Source organism: Malus sylvestris, chromosome 16, assembly GCF_916048215.2.
Source record: "Malus sylvestris chromosome 16, drMalSylv7.2, whole genome shotgun sequence".
NCBI lineage: Eukaryota > Viridiplantae > Streptophyta > Magnoliopsida > Rosales > Rosaceae > Malus > Malus sylvestris.
Genome location: NC_062275.1, coordinates 32791638 through 32814288, shown reverse-complemented (window position 1 = coordinate 32814288; position 22651 = coordinate 32791638). Strand labels below are relative to the sequence as shown.

Below are 22651 nucleotides of genomic sequence, written 5' to 3'. Positions count from 1 at the left end.
GTTAGGTTAAGGATGAAATGCATGGCAATTTGTGTGTGTGGTGTGCAATGGTCCAAGGGTGAAAATGAAGTAATGATGCAAAGTGTGAAGGGTAAAATGGAGTGGTGTTGTAGCTAGGGAGCATCAATGATTGTGTACATTGCATAGAGATGGAAAGGGAGGTGAAATGTGTCAACAAATGGGTCAAAGGTGCAACAACATGTGTTGCACATGGCATTGGATTCCAAATGTGAATGATGGAGCATCAATTGGTGCATGTAATGGATGTAAATGTTGTCTAAAATCTAATGAGTGAAGGGAACAAGAGGTATCAAGCAATTGAGTGTAATAATTAAATGAATTGAAGCATGAAATCAGAAATTATGTAGGGGACAAGAGTGATCAAGCATGGCATGAAATCCAAAGGGAATTCTATGTGGTTTGCATGGCAAGGAATGCAAGTTGGGGTGACAGATTTTTGGGCTGTTTTCTTCATCTTTTGGACCATAATTCTTCATATTCTTGGCCTCTTTAGTTCTCAAATTCGTCCATCCACTTGGCCCATGCATTTGCTATCCATTCCAAGCCCGAAACATGCTCCAAAGGCCTCCAAAATGCATCTTCTTGCCTACTTTGTCCATAAAATCTGAAAACACACGAAAATGACTTTAAACATTAAAATAACTAAGGAAACACGACATAAATGCACAAGAACAAACCAACTAAGTCGCATAAATATGCTCCTATCACATCATGATCCTATTTTCCATGGCTAATCCCTTATCTACCAGTTGTTGAAGTGTGGCCAAAGTCCGAGTGTGTTTTTCTTTATAACACTTCACTCTGTTGGATGCCCGCTCCGCCCTTTGATGTTGATCCCTCAGCATTCGTAGATTCTCAAAGAAATTGAGAAAGGACTCATATTGGATCTTTGACATTAACTGAGTCTTGTAGAGCTCGGTCAAAGCCTTCTCAACATCTTAGAGAGCTTTGAGGCTGAAGGAAGCTGTGAAATCTCTCTTTATCCACTCCCTAAAGACTTAGCGGGCATTTTGGAGAAGTTGGGGCTTCAAGGGATGCCTCAGAGACCTTAACTTAGTCCTGATTTTCCCGAGCTCTCTAACAAGCCCGGGCAAAGAGGCTGTTGCAGGAATGGATGCTAGAGGTGAGGGCATTACTCCAACACCTCTAAAGGCAGCAGTGGAGGAAACAGCTTCAGATGGAATCGAGGGAGATTCATGTTTTAAACTAAACTAGTTTAATGTAAGGGTAACAATTCTTGTTTAAACTCATCTTATTAAATATTGTACGCTTAAATGATAAGTCCAAGGAATATGTAATTAAAAGAATGTGATCTGAATAAGTTAGATTCATGAGACCATTCTCTTTCAATGTGATCTAAATAATTTAGATTCATGCGACCATTCTCTTTCAATGTGATCTAAATAATTTAGATTCATGCGACCATTCTCTTTCAATGTGATCTAAATAATTTAGATTCATGAGACCATTCTCTTTCTTAGACATATCCCAAAAGTTCCTGGTCATAGGATTGCCAATTGGGCATTGACCATTAAGATAGATCAAGACATGCTGACTTTTGTCCTTGCTCGATGGGTGGGTCTTGCAGTCAAGCTCCCTTCTGCCTTTACACTCGAGGGCAATATGTCTTCTTTCTCAAGAAAGTGGCTAGTCTCGAGTCATTGGTGTGAATGATACCAAGACAAGTATGTAGGTGTTTAGTAGAGCGTGAGTCCACTGACGCAATTAACGATGAGCTCTCATACTCATGTCACATAAGAACTCATGATTAGGATAATGAAAAGTAGTCATTTAACCTGAGACATCATAGTTTTCTTGTGTTTAGGTCCTTAGTCTTTGTATGAATGAGATTTAGGAAGTCATTCCAAATAACATTCAAGGTAATCATATTAACAAGAGAATCACATTGGATAGTAGACATGAATAAATTATCAACCAAACAATGGGATAAAGGAGTATTGAATTAGAGAAAGACCATATTTAGTAGACATGAACCAAACAATGTGATAAAGGAGTATTGAATTAGAGAAATACCATATTGCATTGTAATCTCAAACTAAATAGGTTATCCAACCTCTTCTGATTAGCTTGGGTAGCAATGATTGAAGGATCCAACAAAGATGAGTATGGATAATTAGATAGTTTAATTCCTTATGGTTATGATTAGTTTTTAATATGTTAATTAATCAGACAAATTAGATATCGGGTTAATGGCCAGCCATAGAGAGGAAAGGGTAATGATTAGTCTTATTACAACTTATGCCACTCACTTGTAAGGGGCTATATAAGTGACTTTATGTTGGAAATATGCCCTAAAATATAGGAGGCCAGCCACACCATGGGAGTTTTAGCTACCAATCTTTGCTCCCATGGTCACTCATCTCCTTCCTCAACCATCCTTGGTATCGGAACTTATATGCCTTCTCCTTTAGGGGCTTTTGGAGAATTCACTCCTCCACCCAAATTCAAGAACACATGGAGCCAAGAAGCAAGTTTCCTCCATCCATATCCATGGAGCCAAGGAGCAAGAAGGCAAAGGAAAGGAGGCCCTCACATGGATGAATTTCTTTTGCTAAGCAAAGAGGTGCTTCAAGGGTATAAAAGTTTCTCAACTCTATTTATGTTTAGAGTTGACTCCTGGTTCACCACCACTACTAGGCTTTGAATTTCATAATTTAAGTTTTATTTTAAGGTGCATACAAGCATGCTTTCACCATTTAATTGTTAAATGCATGCATTATGTTGCTTAAAGAACTTAGTTTCTCAAATAATTTCCTTCACTTTATAACCTCACACTTCATCAGGGTTTCAAAGAGGTAAAGAGAGAAAACACAAAGCTCTCTCTACCCTCTAAGAGGCCTGCCACCATGGGAGGAAATAGCTAGTAATCTCTTCCTCCCATGTCACACATCTTCTTCCCTCAACCATCCTAGGTGCCGTAACTTAGAGACCCTCTTCTTTGGGGCTTTTGGAGAACCCATTCCTCCATCCAAATCCAAGAAGACATGGAACCAAGAAGCAAATTTCATCCTTCCATATCCCGGCCTGGTGCCAAGGAGCAAAGAGGCAAAGGAAAGAAGAACATCTCATGTGTGAATACCTTTGCTAATCAAAGAGGTGCTTCAAAGGTATAAAGTTTCTCAACTCTCTTTGTGTTTAGAGTTGAGTTTTGGTTAACCACCACCACTAGGCTTTGTATTTTATAGTTTAAGTTTTGTTTTAGAGTGCATACAAGCATGTTTCCCCCATTTAATTGTTAATGCATGCATTATGTTGATAAAAAAACTTAGTTTATCAAATATTTTCCTTCAAGTTAGATGTCAAAAATGATTTTTTTCATGGGTTTCTTAAAGAAGATATTTATATGTTTTAGCCTCCAGGTTTTGTGGGTCCTACTTTCCCTAATTTTGTTTGCCGCATTCTCATGTATTTTCTTAAGCAGGCTCCCCAGACATGGTTCCTCGGGCATAGTTTCTCAAAGTGACACAAAGTGGCATAGCCAATTTTAAAGTTGTGACTTGAAATTAGATGGTATGATGATAAGATCAATTATGATGGACTTTATGATTTTGTTGAACTATCTCAATTATACCATATAAGGTTTAAAATGACCCTAGGACCAGAACTCTGGTAACTGTTGAGTATTTCTTTCAAGAAAGGAACATTAGAGTAGAAACATCGAGAAGCGTTCATTCACTCAACATATAAACTGAAGTGATAATAACCCATTAAACAAATGGAACTTCACATTAAATGAAACACCAGTCTTATGAATTTATTGTATGTATGGTACAACAATGGTCTCAAGATTAAAGTGGCAATATGCAAAAATATACATATCACATGTATAAAGTACACATGTATAAATATATAAATGTATAAACTGACGTTTTAGAAACTGTTTCAGATAGTGTTACAAATAAGACGAGATTCTTTCTGAATTAGTGATTGAATCCAAACTATAAGGTCGTTAGTAGTAATTCACTATGATGTAATGCGGCCATAGCTCAACCATGGAATCAAGGTCTCATTGAAGTATTCAAACACAAAATAGAGACAACATTATACGTTCAGAAACATGTATTGGTCAAACTCTTTAAGATAAAAGGGTCCATACATAACTGAATAACCTACAAGCTTAAGTTCACTCAATTTGCATCTATTAGGTGCACAAACAGATTGACTTCGGTGCAAGTGTGAGATTGTTGGAAGTATGCCTTGAAATTCAATCTTGAGATGAAATCTTTCATAATAATACAAAATGTTAGTCAAATTCAATCTAACCATATGATGAAAATCACTAGTTAGGACTGTTGACCCCACCAGGAAGAGGAGGTGTTGAGTGCCAATACCTAAACTCTAATTTGCAAACATGATAAAACCCAAGCCAATACCTAGCTACAACCTTGACTGTGTGGTAATGGTGGGTACTGAGGAGAGGAATTGCACAGCAAGAAGAAGGAAATTCTAATTGTTTTTCATATATGCTTTTTAAATCCATTAGCTGAGGCTTTTAAACCATAAACCAGCCATTACATTCGCGTGAGTGCCATCTGGCATAACATATAACTCAATTAAAACTAAGACCCACAATTAACAAGACTACTACTATCTAATCCTTACTCCATTACAATCTGACCCCATTATTTAACTACTACTTCCTTGTGATCCAAGGATTCACTAATAGGCCAAATGCAAGATCATAACATTTACTCCCTCCTTCGAGAAAACCTTGTCCACAAGGTTAAAGAGAGAAAGCAGGGAATCGAGCTTGGAAGTCTTCATAACATTTACTACCGGAGTTCAATTGCAGCAGGTATGGAATGATAGGCTTCTACAAGCTTGGTGCGCCAAGGAGAAGAAGGGCTTAACATTATCCTTGCCTTGTACGTAAAAACCCATTCTGGAAAGAGTAATTAGAAGATGTAGGGGTGGTGGTATTAGTTTCCTGTGCTTGGAAATACTCTTTAGCTTTACTCTGAATCCAAGAATCTTATTCATTATATTGTCGAAGTTCATCAAACCAACCAAAATGAGGATATGATATTGATGCACATTCATGAAGTAGAGGAGAGCCGTGTACGCGAGATAGAGCATCATCTACATGGTTGTCACTGCCACTACGAAACTGGATCTCATAATCATAGCCGAGAAGCTTAGAAACCCATTTTTGTTGGAAATGAGTATTAGCTTTCTAACTCAAGAAGTATTTGAGGCAGCAATGATCAGTTTGAATGGTGAAGTGTCTGCCTTGTAAGTAAGAGTGCCATTTCTTCACAGCATAAACTATGGCAATAAGTACTCGTTCATAGGTTGAGAGAGATCGATTTTTTGGACCAAGTGCTTGACTGGTAAAGGCAATAGGTCTTCCCCCTTGTTGCAACACAGCTCCAATGCCATTACTTAAGGCATCACACTCCAGTTCGAAGGGTTTGGAGAAGTCAGGTAACGCTAAAACTAGTAGGGATGTCATAATGTTTTTAAGCTGATTGAAAGTTGTTGTAGCTTCTTGAGTCCAATGGAAATTGTCTTTTTTGGTCAATTGATATAAGGGTTGGCAAATCTGACCATATCCAGCGATGAACTTACAATAATATCCCATGAGACCCAAGAAACCCCTCAATTCTTTAAGAGTCTTAGGAAGCGGCCAATTGCGAATGGCTTGTAATTTGGAAGGATCTGCAGTTACCCCTTCCCGAGACACGATATGGCCTAAGTACTTTACACACTGTTGACCAAAAGAACACTTGGATTTCTTAAGGAACAAGCTATGTTGCTATAAGATTTGGAAAATAGCTAACAAGTGAGACATGTGATCCTCCCAAGAGGGACTGTATATGAGGATATCATAAAAAAAATACGAGCACACACTTCTATAAGAAAGGTTGGAAAATGTCATTCATGAGTTGTTAAAATGTTGCCGGGGCATTAGTAAGCCCAAAAGGCATTACTAAGAACTCGTAATGGCCTGCATGAGTTTTGAATGCTATTTTTTCAACATCTTCAGGTTGCATCAATATTTGGTGATAACCGGAGTGAAGATCTAACTTGGAAAAATAGGTGGCACCACAAAGTTCATCCAAGAGATCATCAATCCGAGGAATTGGATATTTGTTTTTGATTATGAGAGCATTAAGTTCCCTATAATCAATACACATACACCAAGTGCCCTTTTTCTTCTGGACAAGAAGTACGAGGAAGGAAAACGGACTATGACTGTGTCGAATAAAATCGGCATCCAATAAGTCCTTAATAGCTCGTTCAATCTCATTCTTCTCAAGAGGCCCATAGTGATAGGGCCGTATATTAGGGGGTTTGGCACGGGCCAGCAATGGAATGTGGTGATCATGTGAGCGAAAGGGTGGAAGTTGTGATGGCAACACAAAGAGGGACTCAAAGTTGGCCAATAACGCGTGCAATTGTGTAGAGTGAGCTGGGGACAACTCAAAGTCACTAACAAGCACCGGTTGTATCTCTATAGAATACAACAAAATGCCCAAGTTGGAATTAGCAACTTCCTTCTCAAGATGCTGTAAGGAGACTTATTGTATAATAGAAGGTGGAGCTGCAGAATGAAACAATTTGTAGTGCTGATTGTTCTTCGTGAATTCCAGAGTCAAGTGATGGAAATCCCATAATACAAGGCTAATGGAAGAGAGCCACTGAACCCCCAGAACTAAGTCACAACCCCCGAGAGGTAATGAATACAAATCAACACTGCAAGCATAACCCCTTAAGGACAGTGCACCGGACCTCCAACAACCTGAACTTTTGACTTTACCACCATCGGCAATCATGACCTCAAAGGACTTAGTAGGATGAATTGGTTGGCCCCATTGTTTTAACAATCGAGTGTCGACAAAGTTGTGTGTGCTGCCAGAGTCTAACAAAATCCTCACAGAATGACCGTGGAGAATGCCCTACACTTTCATAGTTTGAGCTTTCGGGGTGGCGGTTGTCCCATAGAATGCACACTCACTGAGTTCCATGTGATGAACTTCAGGAGGTGAGTCCAGGGTGAACTCATTAAGCTCTGCTTGGTCAGCAACATCAAGCATAAGCAATTGCTTCAATCCACATTTATGACCCGGAACCCATTTGTCAGTGCAAAACCAACATTCACCCTTGTCCCGTTTTAATTGAATGTCAGCTGGAGAAAGCTTTTTAACAGGGTAATTTTGGACCCGAGGAACATAAGGAGTGATGGCTGTGGTAGTGTTTGGTTGGTATTTAAGGACTGTGGGGGATGATTTAGTGATACCGCCTTTAAGCTCCTGAAACTTAGTTTCTAATTGAACTGCTATGGCAATAGCATCATGAACAGAATGAGGCTTCAACAATTTCACAACATACTTTAATTCCCGTTTCAGGCCACCAAGAAAACAACTCTTTAACAAGAGAGGACCAACATCACAAGTACGATTAGCAAGTTTCCGAAATTCAGCAATATAATCATGCAGGGTACTTGTTTGGCGAAGTTTGAAGAGTGCCTCAGTACTATCTTCAAACTCGGAAGGACCAAACTCCTTACACAGTGCCTAAGTGAAACCCTCCCAACAAGGAGTAGTAGTGGAACAATCCATCCATCTATACCATTGAAGTATCTCCCTCTCGAGGTGGAATGAAGTTGTGACCATGCGCTGAGAATCGGGAATGCCATAATAAACAAAAATTGTTCAGCCTTATACATCCAGGCTAACAAATCGACACCATCTCTAAAGCGAGGAAAGTAGATGCGCGGAGACCACGATGGCTTAACAGTAGCACGGCCAGGGGTGACTGGACTGTGCGGTGCTTGGATGCGGTCCATGTCTCGAGGTGGAGGAAGATCCGTGAAAGGAGGAGAAGAAGAACCCTCGCCGCCACCGCGAGCAGCTTGCTCACGACGAAATTGCTCGAAATGTATAGGCAACCACGTTTCAAAAGCATGATCAATGGCGTCAGCTAATTGAGTGGGAAGGTTAGCTAAGGTGTTTTCAATAGTGGCAACACGAGATTCCATGGCAGAGATGCGGGTTGTGGTGGTGGGACGGGGCTTATACAGAAGGGATACCAGAATCGGAGGGTGATACCAATGATAAAACCCAAGCCAATACCTAGCTACAACCTTGACTGTGTGGTAATGGTGGATACTGAGGAGAGGAATTGCACAGCAAGAAGAAGGAAATTCTATTTGTTTTTTTTCATATATGCTTTTTAAATCCACTAGCTGAGGCTTTTAAACCACACACCAGCCATTACATTCGCGTGAATGCCATCTGGCATAACAGACAACTCAATTAAAACTAAAACCCACAATTAACAAGACTACTACAATCTAATCCTTACTCCATTACAATCTGACCCCATTATTTAACTACTACTTCCTAGTGATCCAAGGATTCACTAATAGGCCAAATGCAAGATCATAAGAAAACAGTTATTCCTTAATTTAAAATTTTTAATTTTGTGCGGGCGCGAGGGCGATGCGTAGTTCTACAAGGTCATTGATGTACACACAACTAAGGAAATTTCAGCAAGAAACTCCTCCCCTGTTCTCTCACTCACCTCTCAGCTCTGTCTCTCTCACTCCTGAGGAACATGCCGTTGGATTCCGTTTGCTGTCTGAAATTTTTAATTTTTTTATTCGAGTTTGCTGGATTATCTTCGATTCAAATGGGGCGGGTTTTTCAGTTTGTATTTTTTTGATTAATTTGGATTTCTGGTTCTTTTTTTTTTTTGTCTGATTCTGGGTTTTCATTTTTTGTTGGTACAGTTTCTGCGCAATGAAAGATTTCTGCATTCTTTTGATTTCTGGACCTGCATCAAGCTTCTGCCTTTCTATTGTGATGAAATACTGATGGAAATTAGTCTCTTGCCAAGGCTCACAAGGCACTGAAGTGCCCCTGCAAAGCCGACTTACCAAGTGGACTTCAGTTTTCAGAGGCTTTTCTCTGTTATCTCTATGGAATGGTTTTCAATTCTGCAAAACTACAACTGGATGCACACAGTATGATCCCTACTCCCTTTTCATTTTTTTATTTTTTTTTATACAAACTATTTCACCAAATTGTTATTTAAAAAAAAAAGAAAAAAAAAGAAAAAAAAAAAAAGAGCAAAAGAAAACGATGGGCTGTATCATCGTCATCATCAACTTCAATCATCTATCCAGCATTAGTTATGGAGACCTGGTCAGAAAAATACCAAACCAACTCCCAGGTGCCATTTATGTATTATTTTCATGCTATTAATCTTCTGGCAGTTGGTAGTATATTCAAATCAAATTCAACCCATAAACAAAAGCCATCACTTCTTTTTAAATTTCAAAGCTATCACTGTCTCCATTTATCTATGCTTCTGTGAGTTTCTGGCAATTGGGTTTTCTTTATTTCGTCTCCAAGCTGTCTGCCGTATGAGTTTTCACTTTAGATTCTCAAATGTTTTGTTTTGAAGTGGTTGGAGTTTATTGGTTTTAGTGTTAAATTGCTTGAGGACTTGAGGATTCAGTGCAGTTGTTAGGCACACTATTTCAGTATATTGGGTTGGTTTCTAATTCAATTTGCAATCTTTTGTGTGCTTTGTGCTTGATATCAGAGGGATTATTCCAGTTCTGCATAAAATTCTACCATTGTGTTGTAAAGGGTAAGTTGGAATTGTAGTGATTTTTGCGGTCTTGGGATGTATCAATCATGTATCTTTGTTTAACTCAGTTGGTGTTAGTTGTGATAGCTTGACTAGGCTTATACAATATTACTTATCTACTCTATTAGATAGTGCTTTGCATTCATTTCCTTACAATTGATAGCATGTTCTTTGATTTACAATTGATTGCGTGTTCTTTGATTTCCCAGATGCCACATCTTGCAACGACTTATGCTGCAGTTAATGCACTTATAACCCTCGGTGGTGATGAGGCGTTTTCATCAATTAATAGGTGGTCTGTTTCAGCTGAAAACTCAGATGAGAGTAGCGATGATTCAAAAGATGATGATGTGAGTTTTTGGTTTTCCAAACCTGGTGCCATAATTATTTTTTGCCATGGGGGTTATTGTATGGGACATTCACCTGAAGATTGAGTCACTCATATCTGTATATTTGGGATACATTGTGTTGTGTATTTATTCTCAACTTTTGTGTTCACAGGAAACCCCTGCAAAGGTTACTGCCCAAAAAGCCTGCTCAACTGCAAAGAAAGGCCCATCAGTCGCTGTTAAGAAGGCAGACACTAGCAGCTCTGGATCTGAAGAGAGCTCTGAATCTCAAGATGAGGTGTGTGCTCATGCTTAAATATTTGTATCATCTGAAGGAATTGCACTATAGGATGAACCATTTTAATTTGGGATTTTAGTAATTAGTTTGAATCCTAATCTTTCCGAGCATGTTTAAGAAGTTGTGAAAAAAAGTAGAAAGGATGTTATGTTTTAAGCTCCCTTGATAATTGTTCAGAGGAGAATTCTGGTTATAGTTCAGAGGAAGTGAAGTTTTATGTTTATTTATTTTTTAATTCCAATTGGAATGTGTTGCAATAATATCATAGTTTTTGTGAGATCAAATGAATTACACTTGCTATTAATACAAAATAGGATTCAGATCAAAATATCAATCCTATCAAAATAGAAATATATCAAAAAGAAATATATTGTGGTAACAGAATTATGATCTTATGGGAAATATATAAGTGCAATTGCGTACTTTTTAATATGGAGAAAAATTGAATTTGTATTTTAGAATTAACTAGAAAATATGCCCGCACGTTGCTGTGGGACTTGAATGCAGCAGCCTTAACTGCATGAATAAGACACATTTAACCCGAATAAATTAAACATAATCATGAATGAACAGAGGGATAGGAGTGAAAAGGATCGGTAAGATAAGCAGCTTGGTTTTTATATACATTCAACATAGCTTATATGAAAAGACATTGTACAATTAACAGGAGAAAGTTGAGCGTTCTTGATTACAAAAGATGTGGTTGCAAAAAATCCTCTGTTTCCATACGAAACAGAAGCAACATGCAGTTCACACATATATTGCCTCTGAAGTTAAAATGGCAAAATATATGTCCTGCAGGCAAGCTGCCTGTTTTAGCAGTTAACAAAAAACATTAAAAGTGTTCCATTGTTGTTTCAGCAGCTAAGCTTTCAAGCACTAATGTTCAAATGAAAAAAATGCAGGACTCCTATTCCGTAAGAAACAGAAGCAAGATGCAGTCCACACATATTTTGCCCTTGTAGTTAAGGTGGCATTATATATGGCCTGTAGGCCTGGCACCTGTTTCAGCAGTAAACAAAAAACAAAAAAACTGTTCCATTGTTGTTTCAGCAAGTTTTCAAGCACATAGTAACTCCAAGAAAACAGAATGTTGGAGGACATAAAAACAGGGCTAACTTCAAGCATACACTATCTCTGAAAAATTAATACCTCAAAGTTTGTTTTCCTAATCTACACCATAAATATTACTTAAAATTGAATCAGCCTTGACAACAAACTAAGGAAGCTTCTTGAAAAAAAAATCTACGGTGTTGTAAAACACCCCAATAAGAAGATTACAATAAGATGCCAAGAATTCATGAGCAGCTAATTATAAGCTAAAGGAAAGACGGTCTAATGCATGAGAACCAACAAATTCAAACTTTGCTTGCTATATATGGATATGCATGCTATAAGAAAGATTTATTCCCCCATGTAGTAGGCTGTTCTCTGTAATCTTAAGCTAACCCAAGTGGTCTAATTAAAATGATGAAAAAATATATATAAATTTGACTGTTTTTTAAACTGGGATTCGAAAGAATCAATACCTTGGCATATAACTGTCTTCAACAATTACTGCAAGATCATCTTTCTAGCTATGCAACAAATCCGAATTGAGCACCATCGCATAATCTTGGGCTTACATTGTGGAAAATAGAAGCACCGCCAGCGTTTAGAATGCTGAACTAAATAAGACAAAATTCAAGCAAAATAACGAACTTTGAGTACAAATCAATCCAGCATGAATTTATACCACACATTCTGGCATAAAAGAAAAGAAAAATGACAACTAATATTTGAAATTAAATTCATCAAAAGCACACAAATTCAGTGAGAAGAGAGAGAGAGTGAGATAGAGCTTATTCGGATAGTTCTTTGAAGTAAAGGACGCATGAGCGCATAGCACTCTTAATCTGGGACTGGATATCATGCGCCTCCTTCAGAGGGCTCTTGCTATCTTGTGCATCCTCCACCATTACCATGAACTCCCACCCCATGAATCACTTCCACAGAAACATACCGATCATAGTAATTTACTGATCAATTATACCAGTGCATTCATCAAGTAAGCATTTCCAAAATACATAATTAGTAGATAAACATAACCTAAGGCACAAATTCACACGGATAGAGAAAATCAAGTTCCACAACCTACGAAAACAATGTGGCAACTGAGAGATCATTTGAGGGATTTGAGACAGAGCTTCTTCCATAAACAACATACCTAGAACATCCCAAGTTTTCAAATGGAAATTAGACATTTAAATAGCTTATAGTAATTTAACAAATTCTTTATTAGTGGAGTAAATAATTTGTAACTGTTTGGGTTAAAACTTAAAATTTTGGGCACGAAAAGGGAGTTGGCCCAAAAAGAGGAGAGAGGCCCGAAGTCCAGCCTAAGCCCAGAAGGCAGAGAAAGGCTTTCCTAACTAGGTGCAGACCATTTGCACCACTTGCTCACCTACCCAAAGACCAAGTGGTATAGACCAGCCAGCTAATCAGCCCAAAAGTACTTTACAGTGGCAGTACAAGTAAAATAGCTGATGAGTCACTATCCTTCAAACCGCATTCGAACAAGATTACTGCTACAGGAGGCCAAGCCAAAATGTCTATAAAAGAAGAAAGAGAAATCAGAGTTAAAGACACTCAAACAAACAAACAAATACAAGCACAAACTTTGCTCAAAAGCCAGATTTGCTTTCAAACGAAGCTGTAGTCAGCCCAAGCCTTCATCCCTTTCGGGATAAACCCTTACTCAAGCCTTTGTAATAGCTCTGCTACCCTGTTTAACTCTTGCTGTAGTATTGATTTCTTTCTGTAAACTCATCTCCCTACCCCTCTTCTAAAGCTCTCAACCCCCTTGATAAACCACAAAGATAGGAAGTTGCAAGACGATCAGCCTTGCCCGACAAGGTTAAACCTTGCCCGACCCTCTTTGTTTCTATCTTTTCATTCATTAACCTAGCAATATGTTGTATACTTCAAGTTGTATTCAAGTTATTTATAGTAAGATGGCTATTAAAAGACTCTCTCAGTGCTTGAATCCGATTTGAATATGTCTTCACAGTTCAAACCAGATCTAAGTTCGAAGCCCGCGAGCATGTAAGATTTGATCACTTAAAGAGTCCTTGGCCTCAAGGCATAAAAAAGAACCTTATGTGGACTTAACCCATCCACGACAAGCTTTGATAACCAGAAGTCCGAAGTTACTTGGGGCGCAAGTAATCGACCTATTCCTTAGTTTTATTTCTATTATATTATGATTACCATAGAACGTTTGAGTATGAAATGAATTCTGATAGGAAGCCTTAAAGCCTATATCTAAGGCCCTACAAAGGCACCTATTTTGATTCATTCTGCTCTTCGGGCTTAGGTAATCAGAAGTATAATGGTTATAAGATCAATGAAGCGGACATTATATGTTCAAGTACTGAGTTAGTTATTGACTGGAAGCCTCAAGGCCTACACCTAAGGCCCCACAAAGGCACCTGTCATAACTAACATGGTCTCTTGGATATATATACAACTAAAACTCAACATCCGTTTTACATCTGCCATGTTGAAGATGGCAGTGGTACGCCTGAGCACTTAAAAGTTAATCTTGATTGTGAGCCTCAAGGCCTACACCTAAGGCCCCGCGAAGGCACCTTTCAAAGTTAACTTTGTCCTTCTCTTTCAGCTTTGCCCGACAAGCTTTGCCTGATAATCCCACCAGTGAAGCAGAAGCCCGACAGAAAGCATCAACCGGCGCCAACCTCTCAGGGAGCTGTGTGCTTGTCGGCCAGGGAACATCCCCGACGAAAAATCCTGCCACGAACATAGTTTTGGCACGCCCGGTAGGATACATTTGACCAAAAGAGATATGTCACAATGATCAGAAGATTTGCAAACTGCTTTGTTGTAAATGCTACAAAGACTGGAGAACGCCTCCGCAGGTTTTAGACGGGAAGCCAACCTGGTTATAAGTCCAACTATTCCTATATCTTTACCTCTATCTGGGGAAAAAGATAATAAACTTGAAACCAACCAGCTAGAGGAAACAATGATGGATAAACCTATGGATTCCTTCTCAGAGGCCCCAATAAATATGATCAGTATGGCCTAGGCTGAGCAGGGAAAAGAAAAGGTCACAAAGGAAGAAGAAAGAAGATTGGTTGACAAACCCACAAAAGGGGTGGTCAACTTGCCCGAATATCCAAGAGCTGCTATAATCAAAGGGATGGTGCTGTGCAGTAAGTGCTAATGCGAGTGTGAGCTCGAAATACCACCTACAGGAGCCCTCATAGATCAGGAACTGATCAGAAGGAATGAAGAAGAAAAGAGAAGAGAGGCACATAAGAAAGCTCGGCGGACTGCAGGAAGGGATACCTTCCGAAGTGTCTTTCAGCGGTTAGGAGGCGATTCCCAACCAAGGGCTTTATCAGAGATATTTTGCAACCATGAAGTTTCTGAGGAGGCAGAAAATAAAGATGCTAAGAAGCCGAAAGAGAGGGGTGTAGAGCACTCTCAGTACGACCATATGGGAAAAGAAGTCATGAGAATTGACAGGATAACAAACCCTGTCAAAAAAGATAATCCTGCCCGCCTCGGGCGAAAATGGTACGTGGTTAGGAAAAATGGACAACCCTGTTAAACAAATGGGAGCCTCCATGGTCAGAAGGGTTCAAAGGCAACACAAAGCCTACATGAATTCCTTAAAAACCCCTGCGACGTCGGAAGCCTCCAAGAATAAAAAGTTGGAGAAAACGTCATCTGGGGGGAGTAGTCAGCTTCGCTGGAGGAGTAAGAAGGAGGTGGAAAAGGCTAACAGCAAGGCTAAAGGCGAGGGAAACCATGTGCCACAAAGCCAACACCCTGGGAAATATAGGATCTTGAGAAGAGCTCAAGAAGATATGATCATGGTGCCAACTCCCGGATGGAAGACAGAGCAGCCCATTTGCTTTGGGACTGTTTCGCCTGAAAGAAAACCACTTTCTCCATCATTAGTGGAACCTTTCGGGGAAGTTCCAAAGCAAACACCGTATTCAGGCGTGAATCAGCAGGAGGGGGCACCAGAACCACTGCTTCCAGCAGATGCGATGGCTTGGTTAGATGAGTTCATGGACCAGATTGGGAGCAAGAAAGAAGAACTGCCAGAGCCTAGCAACTTTCATATCAACATGGCGTACGTGGTATCCACCATGTTTAGTGCCAGACCTGATCAGCCTGCCACAATGGAAGGAGACTATGTGACAACTGAGCCAATGATGGCTCATGTCAGCGTGGAGGTAGCTGAAGAGGGAGAATCGGGGAAAGCTGAATCATCTGAAGCACCCAAGGATGGTCCTTTAAGAATCTATACGGACAAGATGGTGTTCAGCCGCCTGAGCATTTCGATTGCCAATCATCTGAAGCCTATATACATTACAGCCCATTTGGAATGAGTGCCTTTCAAAAGAATTTTAATTGATGGAGGAGTGGCTATTAATGTACTACCGGCCAAACAAATGAAAAAGTTGGGGAGAGGCACAGAGGATCTTATTCCTACAAACCTCACGGTTTCTAGCTTCTCAGGCGCTATCACCAAGACTCATGGGATATTGCCTTTAGAAGTGGATTTGGGGTCCAAACATATCATGTTGGCATTCTTTGTGGTGGACTGCACTTCCACCTATGGAGCCTTACTCGGAAGAGATTGGATCCACCAAAGTCTTGCCATACCCTCTGCTCTACATCAACAAGTGGCTGCTTATCATGAAGCAGGTGCAGAAGGACCAGGCTTTTGGGAAATGGTAGAGGCCGAGTCACGGCCATTTCTTCCCACAGCCAATGTTGCTGAAGCAAGTTTCTACAATCCCAACATAGGAATTTTGAAATGTTCAAGAGCAAATGAGAACAGCCGCCCTACCAAGGTGACGGCCCAAAAGCTTCTAGAACAATGAATGCTCCTTACTAGAGAGGAGTGGGATAGACCTTGTATCGTCCCAACACCCCTACACCATTAATGATAGAACAAAAAATGAAGGATCAGGTAATGGCAATCAGATCCCTGATTAAACGACTGTTGGTGTATGGGAAAGGAAGAAGGCAAGAAAGGGAGCTCTTAGACAGAGAAAAACAGGAATGGCAGGTAGGAGCTTCGACCAGCCAGGATGAAAGCAAGCAGGAATCTTGTCAGGAAGAATTGGAAAAGGGCCATTCAAATGGCCGAGTGCATATACGATCTAGATGAGCCAGACGACCTGTTCGAGAGCCCGGAACTAGTTGAATTTTTGTGTGCAGAACCTGATAAGCCACCACCAGAAGTCCAAGATCCTCTAGAAGTTATTGATCTAGGGACAGAGGAAGATCCAAGACCAATACAAATTAGTGGTTTATTGGAGATTGATGATCGGGCAAAAATTATCTGTCTTTTGCAAGAATTCAAAGATTGTTTTGCTTGGCATTATACTGAGATGCCAGGTTTAGATGCAGCCTTGGTGGAACACAGAATGCCCATCAAGGATGAATATAAACCTGTTAAGCAAGCACCGCGAAGGATGTCGAAGGAGATAGAAGAAAAGGTCAAAGAAGAGATTGAGAGGCTAGTAAAAGCCGGATTTATCAGGCCAGCCAAATATGTGGAGTGGTTAGCCAGCATTGTACCCGTTTTAAAGGCTATAACAAAAGCAGTACGATGTTGTGTTGATTATAGAAATATTAATGGCGCTACACCGAAGGATGAGTATCCTATGCCCATGGCAAATTTATCCATAGATGCAGTAGCAAAACACAAAGTCTTATCTTTTATGGATGGAAATGCCGGGTATAATCAGATAAAGATGGCTCTGGAGGATATACATAAAACAACTTTTAGGTGTCCTGGGCATGTGGGGGCATATGAATATCTGGTCATGCCATTCGGGCTCAAGAATGCCGGTGCGACCTACCAAAGGGCAATGAATGCCATCTTTCACGATCTGATTGGCCATAATATGAAGGTATATATTGATGACATCGTGGTGAAATCCAAGACATAAGAACAGCATCTGATAGACCTCAGGCAGACATTGACAAGAATGAGGATCCACAAATTGAAGATGAATCCAAAGAAGTGCGCGTTTGGAGTAAGAGCGGGCAACTTCTTGGGATTCCTGGTTCATCAAAGAGGTGTAGAAGTGGACAAGAACAAATCGCGGGCAATAATGGAGTCACCTTCACCCATCAACAAGGTGCAACTCCAGAGGCTGCTGGGCAAAGTTAATAACTTGAGGAGATTCATTGCCAATTTAGCGAGCAAGATCCAACCACTGACTCCTTTGCTAAGACTGAAGGATAAGGAGAATTTCGAGTGGGGACCACCACACCAAAAGGCTTTCGACAGTATCAAAGTTTATTTGACTTCTCCGCCAGTGTTGGTGCCACCTCAGAGGGGAAAACCCTTGAAGCTATATATCTCTGCTTCAGATAAATCGATCGGCAGTTTGCTAGCTCAAAATAATGAAGGCGGGAAAGAACAGGCAGTGTACTACCTCAGTATAATTCTGACCGAGGTAGAAATAAGATATTCCCTAGTAGAGAGATTATGCTTAGCCCTGTATTTTACTGCCAATAAGCTGAGGCATTACATGTTACCTTGTCACGTACACATGATCGCCAAGACGGACGTGATAAAGTACATGTTATCAAAGCCAATGCTAACAGGAAGAATTGGGAAGTGGATTCTAGCATTATCGGAATTAAGCTTTTAGTATGTACCCCAAAGGGCAGTCAAAGGTCAAGCAATCGCTGACTTCTTGGCGGAGCATCAAGAGTCTCATGATGAGATAATCAATATCCCGGGAACCCTGGAAGTTACTAATGTTTGGATCCCGCCATGCAAATGTGTCTCAGGCAAAGAGGAATGGGTTCAGCAAGAGATAAAAAGAGTGGTTGTTCTATGGATTACTCCTTGGAAGCTATATTTTGATGGTTCCCACACGCAGAAGGCTTCAAGAGCAGGGATTATAATTATCAACCCTCAAAGGGTATATCATTATTACTCATTTCTCTTGGATTACCAAGGGAATACCAATAATTAGGCAGAGTATGAGGCCTTAATAATTGGTTTGGAAATCTTGATGGATCTGGGGGCAATGGAGGTAGAGGTCCTTGGCGATTCAGAGTTAGTAATAAACCAGCTAAATGGGGAGTTCAAGTGCAGACATATCATCATGGCCGGATATTACTTGGCGGCCACGCAATTGCTGAGTTATTGAGACTCTGAGATATCAGCTAGTCATGTTCCCAGAGGATCCAACCTAGCGGCCAACGAGATGGTGCAATTAGCTTCAGGCATGCTAATACAAGAAAGAAAATATGGGTTGGATGTCGAGATTCAAAGAAGAAACCTTCCTTTTATCTTGGAAAGAGGGTTTAGTCTAGATGTAATGGTGCTAGAAACGGAGATAAAAGATTGGAGGTCGCCCATCATTCATTATTTAAAGGATCCTTCTTCACCCACAAGCAAGAAGGATAGACAGCAAGCAACCAAGTATGTCTTATGGGCAAAGGACCTGCTAAGGAAAACTCCAGACGGGTTATTATTGAAGTGCTTAGGCCAAAAGGAATCTATGAGAGTAATGGCCGAAGTACATAAAGGAATTTACGGAGCACATCAGGCTGGAACGAAGATGAGGTGGTTGCTGAGAAGATATGGTTATTTTTGGCCCGATATGGAAAAAGATTGCAAGTCTTATGCCCGAGGCTGTGAAGAATGTCAGAGGCATGGTCCTCTCCAACATGTACCCTGAGTGCCTTTAAATCCAGTGGTCAAGCCTTGGCCCTTCAGAGGATGGGCAATGGATTTCATCGGGCAGATCTATCCAGCTTCTAGTAAGGGGCACACTTTTATCATTGTAGCAACGGATTACTTTACCAAATGGGTAGAGGCCTCGGCCGTGAAATCCATAACTTTGGCTGCAGTAAAAAATTTTATTGAGACCAAGATTCTGTACAGATTTGGAGTGCCCGAAACCATAATAACGGATCGTGGGCCATCTTTTATTTCAAAATAAGTTGAAGAGTTTGCAAGAAAATACAAAATAAAGATGATCTAGTCCAGTCCTTACTACCCGCAGTTAAATGGCCAGGCAGAATCCAACAACAAGATTTTGGTAAACATTATCAAAAGAATGGTGATAGATAGTTCAGAAAAGTGGCATGAAAAGCTGGGGAATACTTTGTGGGCATACAGAACTTCCAAGAGGGCAGGAACAGGGACAACTCCTTATGCTTTAACTTTCAGGCAAGATGCAGTGCTTCCCATGGAGATCAATGTAAGTTCTGTCAAAATTCAAAATCAGTTTGGGTTACATAGTGAATAGTATATCAAAGCCATGTGACAAGGGATTGAAGACTTAGATGTAGCCCGAATTGAAGCCTTGAACCAGATTCAGGAAGGGAAGAAAGATGTTGCCCGAGCTTATAACAAAAAGGTGAAGACAAAGTCTTTCAAGGAAGGAGATTTGGTGTGGAAGACAGTCCTTCCTCTAGGAGCTCAGCTTAGGGGCTTTGGAAAATGGAGCCCGACATGGGAAGGTCTTTTCATGATTAGTCGAGTATTAGGCAAATAAGGATATTACTTGGCGGACCTCGAAGGAAATTGGCAGAAGCATCCCATTAATGTTAAATTCTTGAAAATGTATTGTCCTACATTATGGGATGTTATAGATTGTTATATTGAAGAGGATGCTAAAGTACAGTGTATATTCATCAATCATTCAAGAAGACAAAAAGACACAAAGCTGCGAAGATAATGTTTATTTCATTTCGACAAATTGGTGAAGTTTACAACAGATTCAATTCCGACATGCTACGTTTTATTCCTTCCGGTTGCAATGACGTCTCAGCTGGGTTTCCGATGTCTTCATGGATAGAATCCGATCAGGTGATCGGGTTGTGCGGCCAGGATAAGCCTGGTAGAGGATCCTCAGGCAGAGTCATCACCATATATAATGGTGAAGCTTGATTTATCATGACGACGAGCAGGAAGGCAAGTCTTCATGAGGAAAACCTCTGACCAAAGGTGTTGGAGATAGCGGGGTGTTTGACCAAAGGTGTTGGAGATATTGGTTATCTGATGAAAATCCTTTTTCTCACGAAAAGGAAGTTTTAGGAAACCCCACTTGAATCCTGAAGAACTCATTTCATAGTTTTGGGAAGAAAACTAAGAAGGCAGGAGTAGTAAGGGTTAATAGCGAAGGCTGAAGGAGGTCTGTTGGCTGAACAGAAGCAAGTTCAAGCTTGAATTTATAGAAATCTCAGAGGATAGCCCAAAGGTCGGGAGAGCAAGAGACGCAGGATCGTAGGCATCCTGTCTAGAAAACACAAGTTCCAAGAGCAGGTATACAAGCATGCGGATATTCAATCAATATTGGCGCCTGGAATTCCAATCTGAATATTGATTGAAGGAGGCACTGTTTGGGTTAAAACTTAAACTTTAGCCACGAAAAGGGATTGGCCCAAAAAGAGGAGAGAGGCCTGAAGTCCAGCCCAAGCCCAGAAGGCAGAGAAGGGCTTTCCCGACTAGGTGCACACCATTTGCACCACTTGCTCACCTACCCAAAGACCAAGTGGTATAGACCAGCCAGCTAATCAACCCAAAAATACTTTACAGTGGCAGTACAAGTAAAATAGCTGATGAGTCGCTATCCTTCAAACCGCATTCGGACAAGATTACTGCTACAGGAGGCCAAGCCAAAATGTCTATAAAAGAAGAAAGAGAAATCAGAGTTAAAGACACTCAAACAAACAAACAAATACAAGCACAAACTCTGCTCAAAAGCCAGATTTGCTTTCAAACGAAGCTGTAGTCAGCCCAAGCCTTCATCCATTTCGGGATAAACCCTCACTCAAGCCTTTGTAATAGCTCTGCTACCCTGTTTAACTCTTGCTGTAGTATCGATTTCTTTCTGTAAACTCATCTCCCTACCCCTCTTCTAAAGCTCTCAACCCCCTTGATAAACCACAAAGATAGGAAGTTGCAAGACGATCAGCCTTGCCCGACATGGTTAAACCTTGCCCGACCCTCTTTGTTTCTGTCTTTTCATTCATTAACCTAGCAATATGTTGTATACTTCAAGTTGTATTCAAGTTATTTCTAGTAAGATGGCTATTAAAAGACTCTCTCAGTGCTTGAATCCGATTTGCATATGTCTTCACAGTTCAAACCAGATCTAAGTTCGAAGCCCGTGGGCATGTAAGATTTGATCACTTAAAAGTCCTTGGCCTCAAGGCATAAAAAAGAACCTTATGTGGACTTAACCCATCCACGACAAGCTTTGATAACTAGAAGTCCGAAGTTACTTGGGGCGCAAGTAATCGACCTATTCCTTAGTTTTATTTCTATTATATTATGATTACCATAAAACGTTTGAGTATGGAATGAATTCTGATAGAAAGCCTCAAGGCCTATATCTAAGGCCCTACAAAGGCACCTATTTTGATTCATTCTGCTCTTCAGGCTTAGGTAATCAGAAGTATAATGGTTATAAGATTCATACAATCAATGAAGCGGACATTATTTGTTCAAGTACTGAGTTAGTTATTGACTGGAAGCCTCAAAGCCTACACCTAAGGCCCCACAAAGGCACCTGTCATAACTAACATGGTCACTTGGATATATATACAACTAAAACTGAACATCCGTTTTACATCTGCCATGCTGAAGATGGCAGTGGCACGCCTGAGCACTTAAAAGTTAATCTTGATTGTGAGCCTCAAGGCCTACACCTAAGGCCCCACGAAGGCACCTTTCAAAGTTAACTATATCCTTCTCTTTCAGCTTTGCTCGACAAGCTTTGCCCGATAAGCCCACCAGTGAAGCAGAAGCTCGACAGAAAGCATCAAGTTGCGCCAACCTCTCGGGGAGCTGTGTGCTCGTCGGCCAAGGAACATCCCCGACGGAAATTCCTGCCACGAACAATAACCACCCATTTCCTGGTAGGAAAAATTAAAAATTCAATTTTAAAAAAGAAATGTACTTTTTAGTTCAATTTCCACAACCATAGTAATTTATGCGGACTAAAATTAAGATTAATCAACACATCCAATCAATTGCAACTAAACAACTTACAGTAATTTAATCTGTGTTTGGGGATATGAGGGAGAGAGAGAGAGAGAGAGAGAGAGATAGTTATCTATTATAAAGCCAACCTTCTTTGAATTCACTTCTTGGTCCTCTTGTGGCTTATTACCAAAACTCTCAACTGCATTTGCAGTAATGCCCTCTGATTCTCCTCCTACGATAATTATCATTCCGAAAGTAAAAGGTACAAAAATATCAATTATTTAATGGTAGATATGTACTTTAGACTTTTGAAGATCCAATTCATCCTGCATCTTCTCACTCATCTTCATGCTGAAGCCACAAACCTGTCAGCTCAGCTTCATGTTTCCTCCT

At 40.3% G+C, this 22651-nt stretch overlaps 1 protein-coding gene and 1 long non-coding RNA gene across 6 annotated transcripts; one reads left to right on the top strand and one right to left on the bottom strand.

Annotated features, from left to right (window-relative positions):
• The first annotated feature begins 8328 nt into the window (after positions 1-8328).
• LOC126606745 (uncharacterized) lies at positions 8329-10553 on the top strand. 5 transcript variants are annotated; one of them, XR_007617355.1, is made up of 4 exons: positions 8329-9010; positions 9595-9642; positions 9852-9992; positions 10144-10553. XR_007617355.1 is itself a non-coding variant. In XM_050274133.1 (4 exons), exons 2-4 carry the CDS (start codon positions 8966-8968, stop codon positions 10285-10287), a joined length of 330 nt encoding a protein of 109 aa, XP_050130090.1. In that variant the 5' UTR covers positions 8335-8503; positions 8777-8965; the 3' UTR covers positions 10288-10553. The 5 variants fall into 5 exon arrangements, 2 of the variants coding, with proteins under 2 accessions (XP_050130090.1, XP_050130091.1); XM_050274133.1 differs by lacking the exon at positions 9595-9642 and having other exon boundaries at positions 8335-8503; positions 8777-9010; XR_007617356.1 differs by lacking the exon at positions 8329-9010 and adding an exon at positions 9027-9219.
• Positions 10554-13651: 3098 nt separating this feature from the next.
• On the bottom strand, positions 13652-22176 carry LOC126606746 (uncharacterized). The gene is made up of 2 exons (XR_007617358.1): positions 22110-22176; positions 13652-14006 (listed from the first exon to the last, which is right to left on the bottom strand). It is a non-coding gene; the product is annotated as an uncharacterized LOC126606746 (long non-coding RNA).
• Between the last annotated feature and the right edge of the window lie 475 nt (positions 22177-22651).

Excerpts from the sequence above, each read along its gene's own strand:
- LOC126606745 (XM_050274133.1), top strand. The coding sequence starts at position 8,966 with ATGGAATGGTTTTCAATTCTGCAAAACTACAACTGGATGCACACA. Across the intron at positions 9,011-9,851 it reads ACTACAACTGGATGCACACA|ATGCCACATCTTGCAACGAC; the intron begins GTATGATCCCTA and ends TTGATTTCCCAG. Across the intron at positions 9,993-10,143 it reads ATGATTCAAAAGATGATGAT|GAAACCCCTGCAAAGGTTAC; the intron begins GTGAGTTTTTGG and ends TTGTGTTCACAG.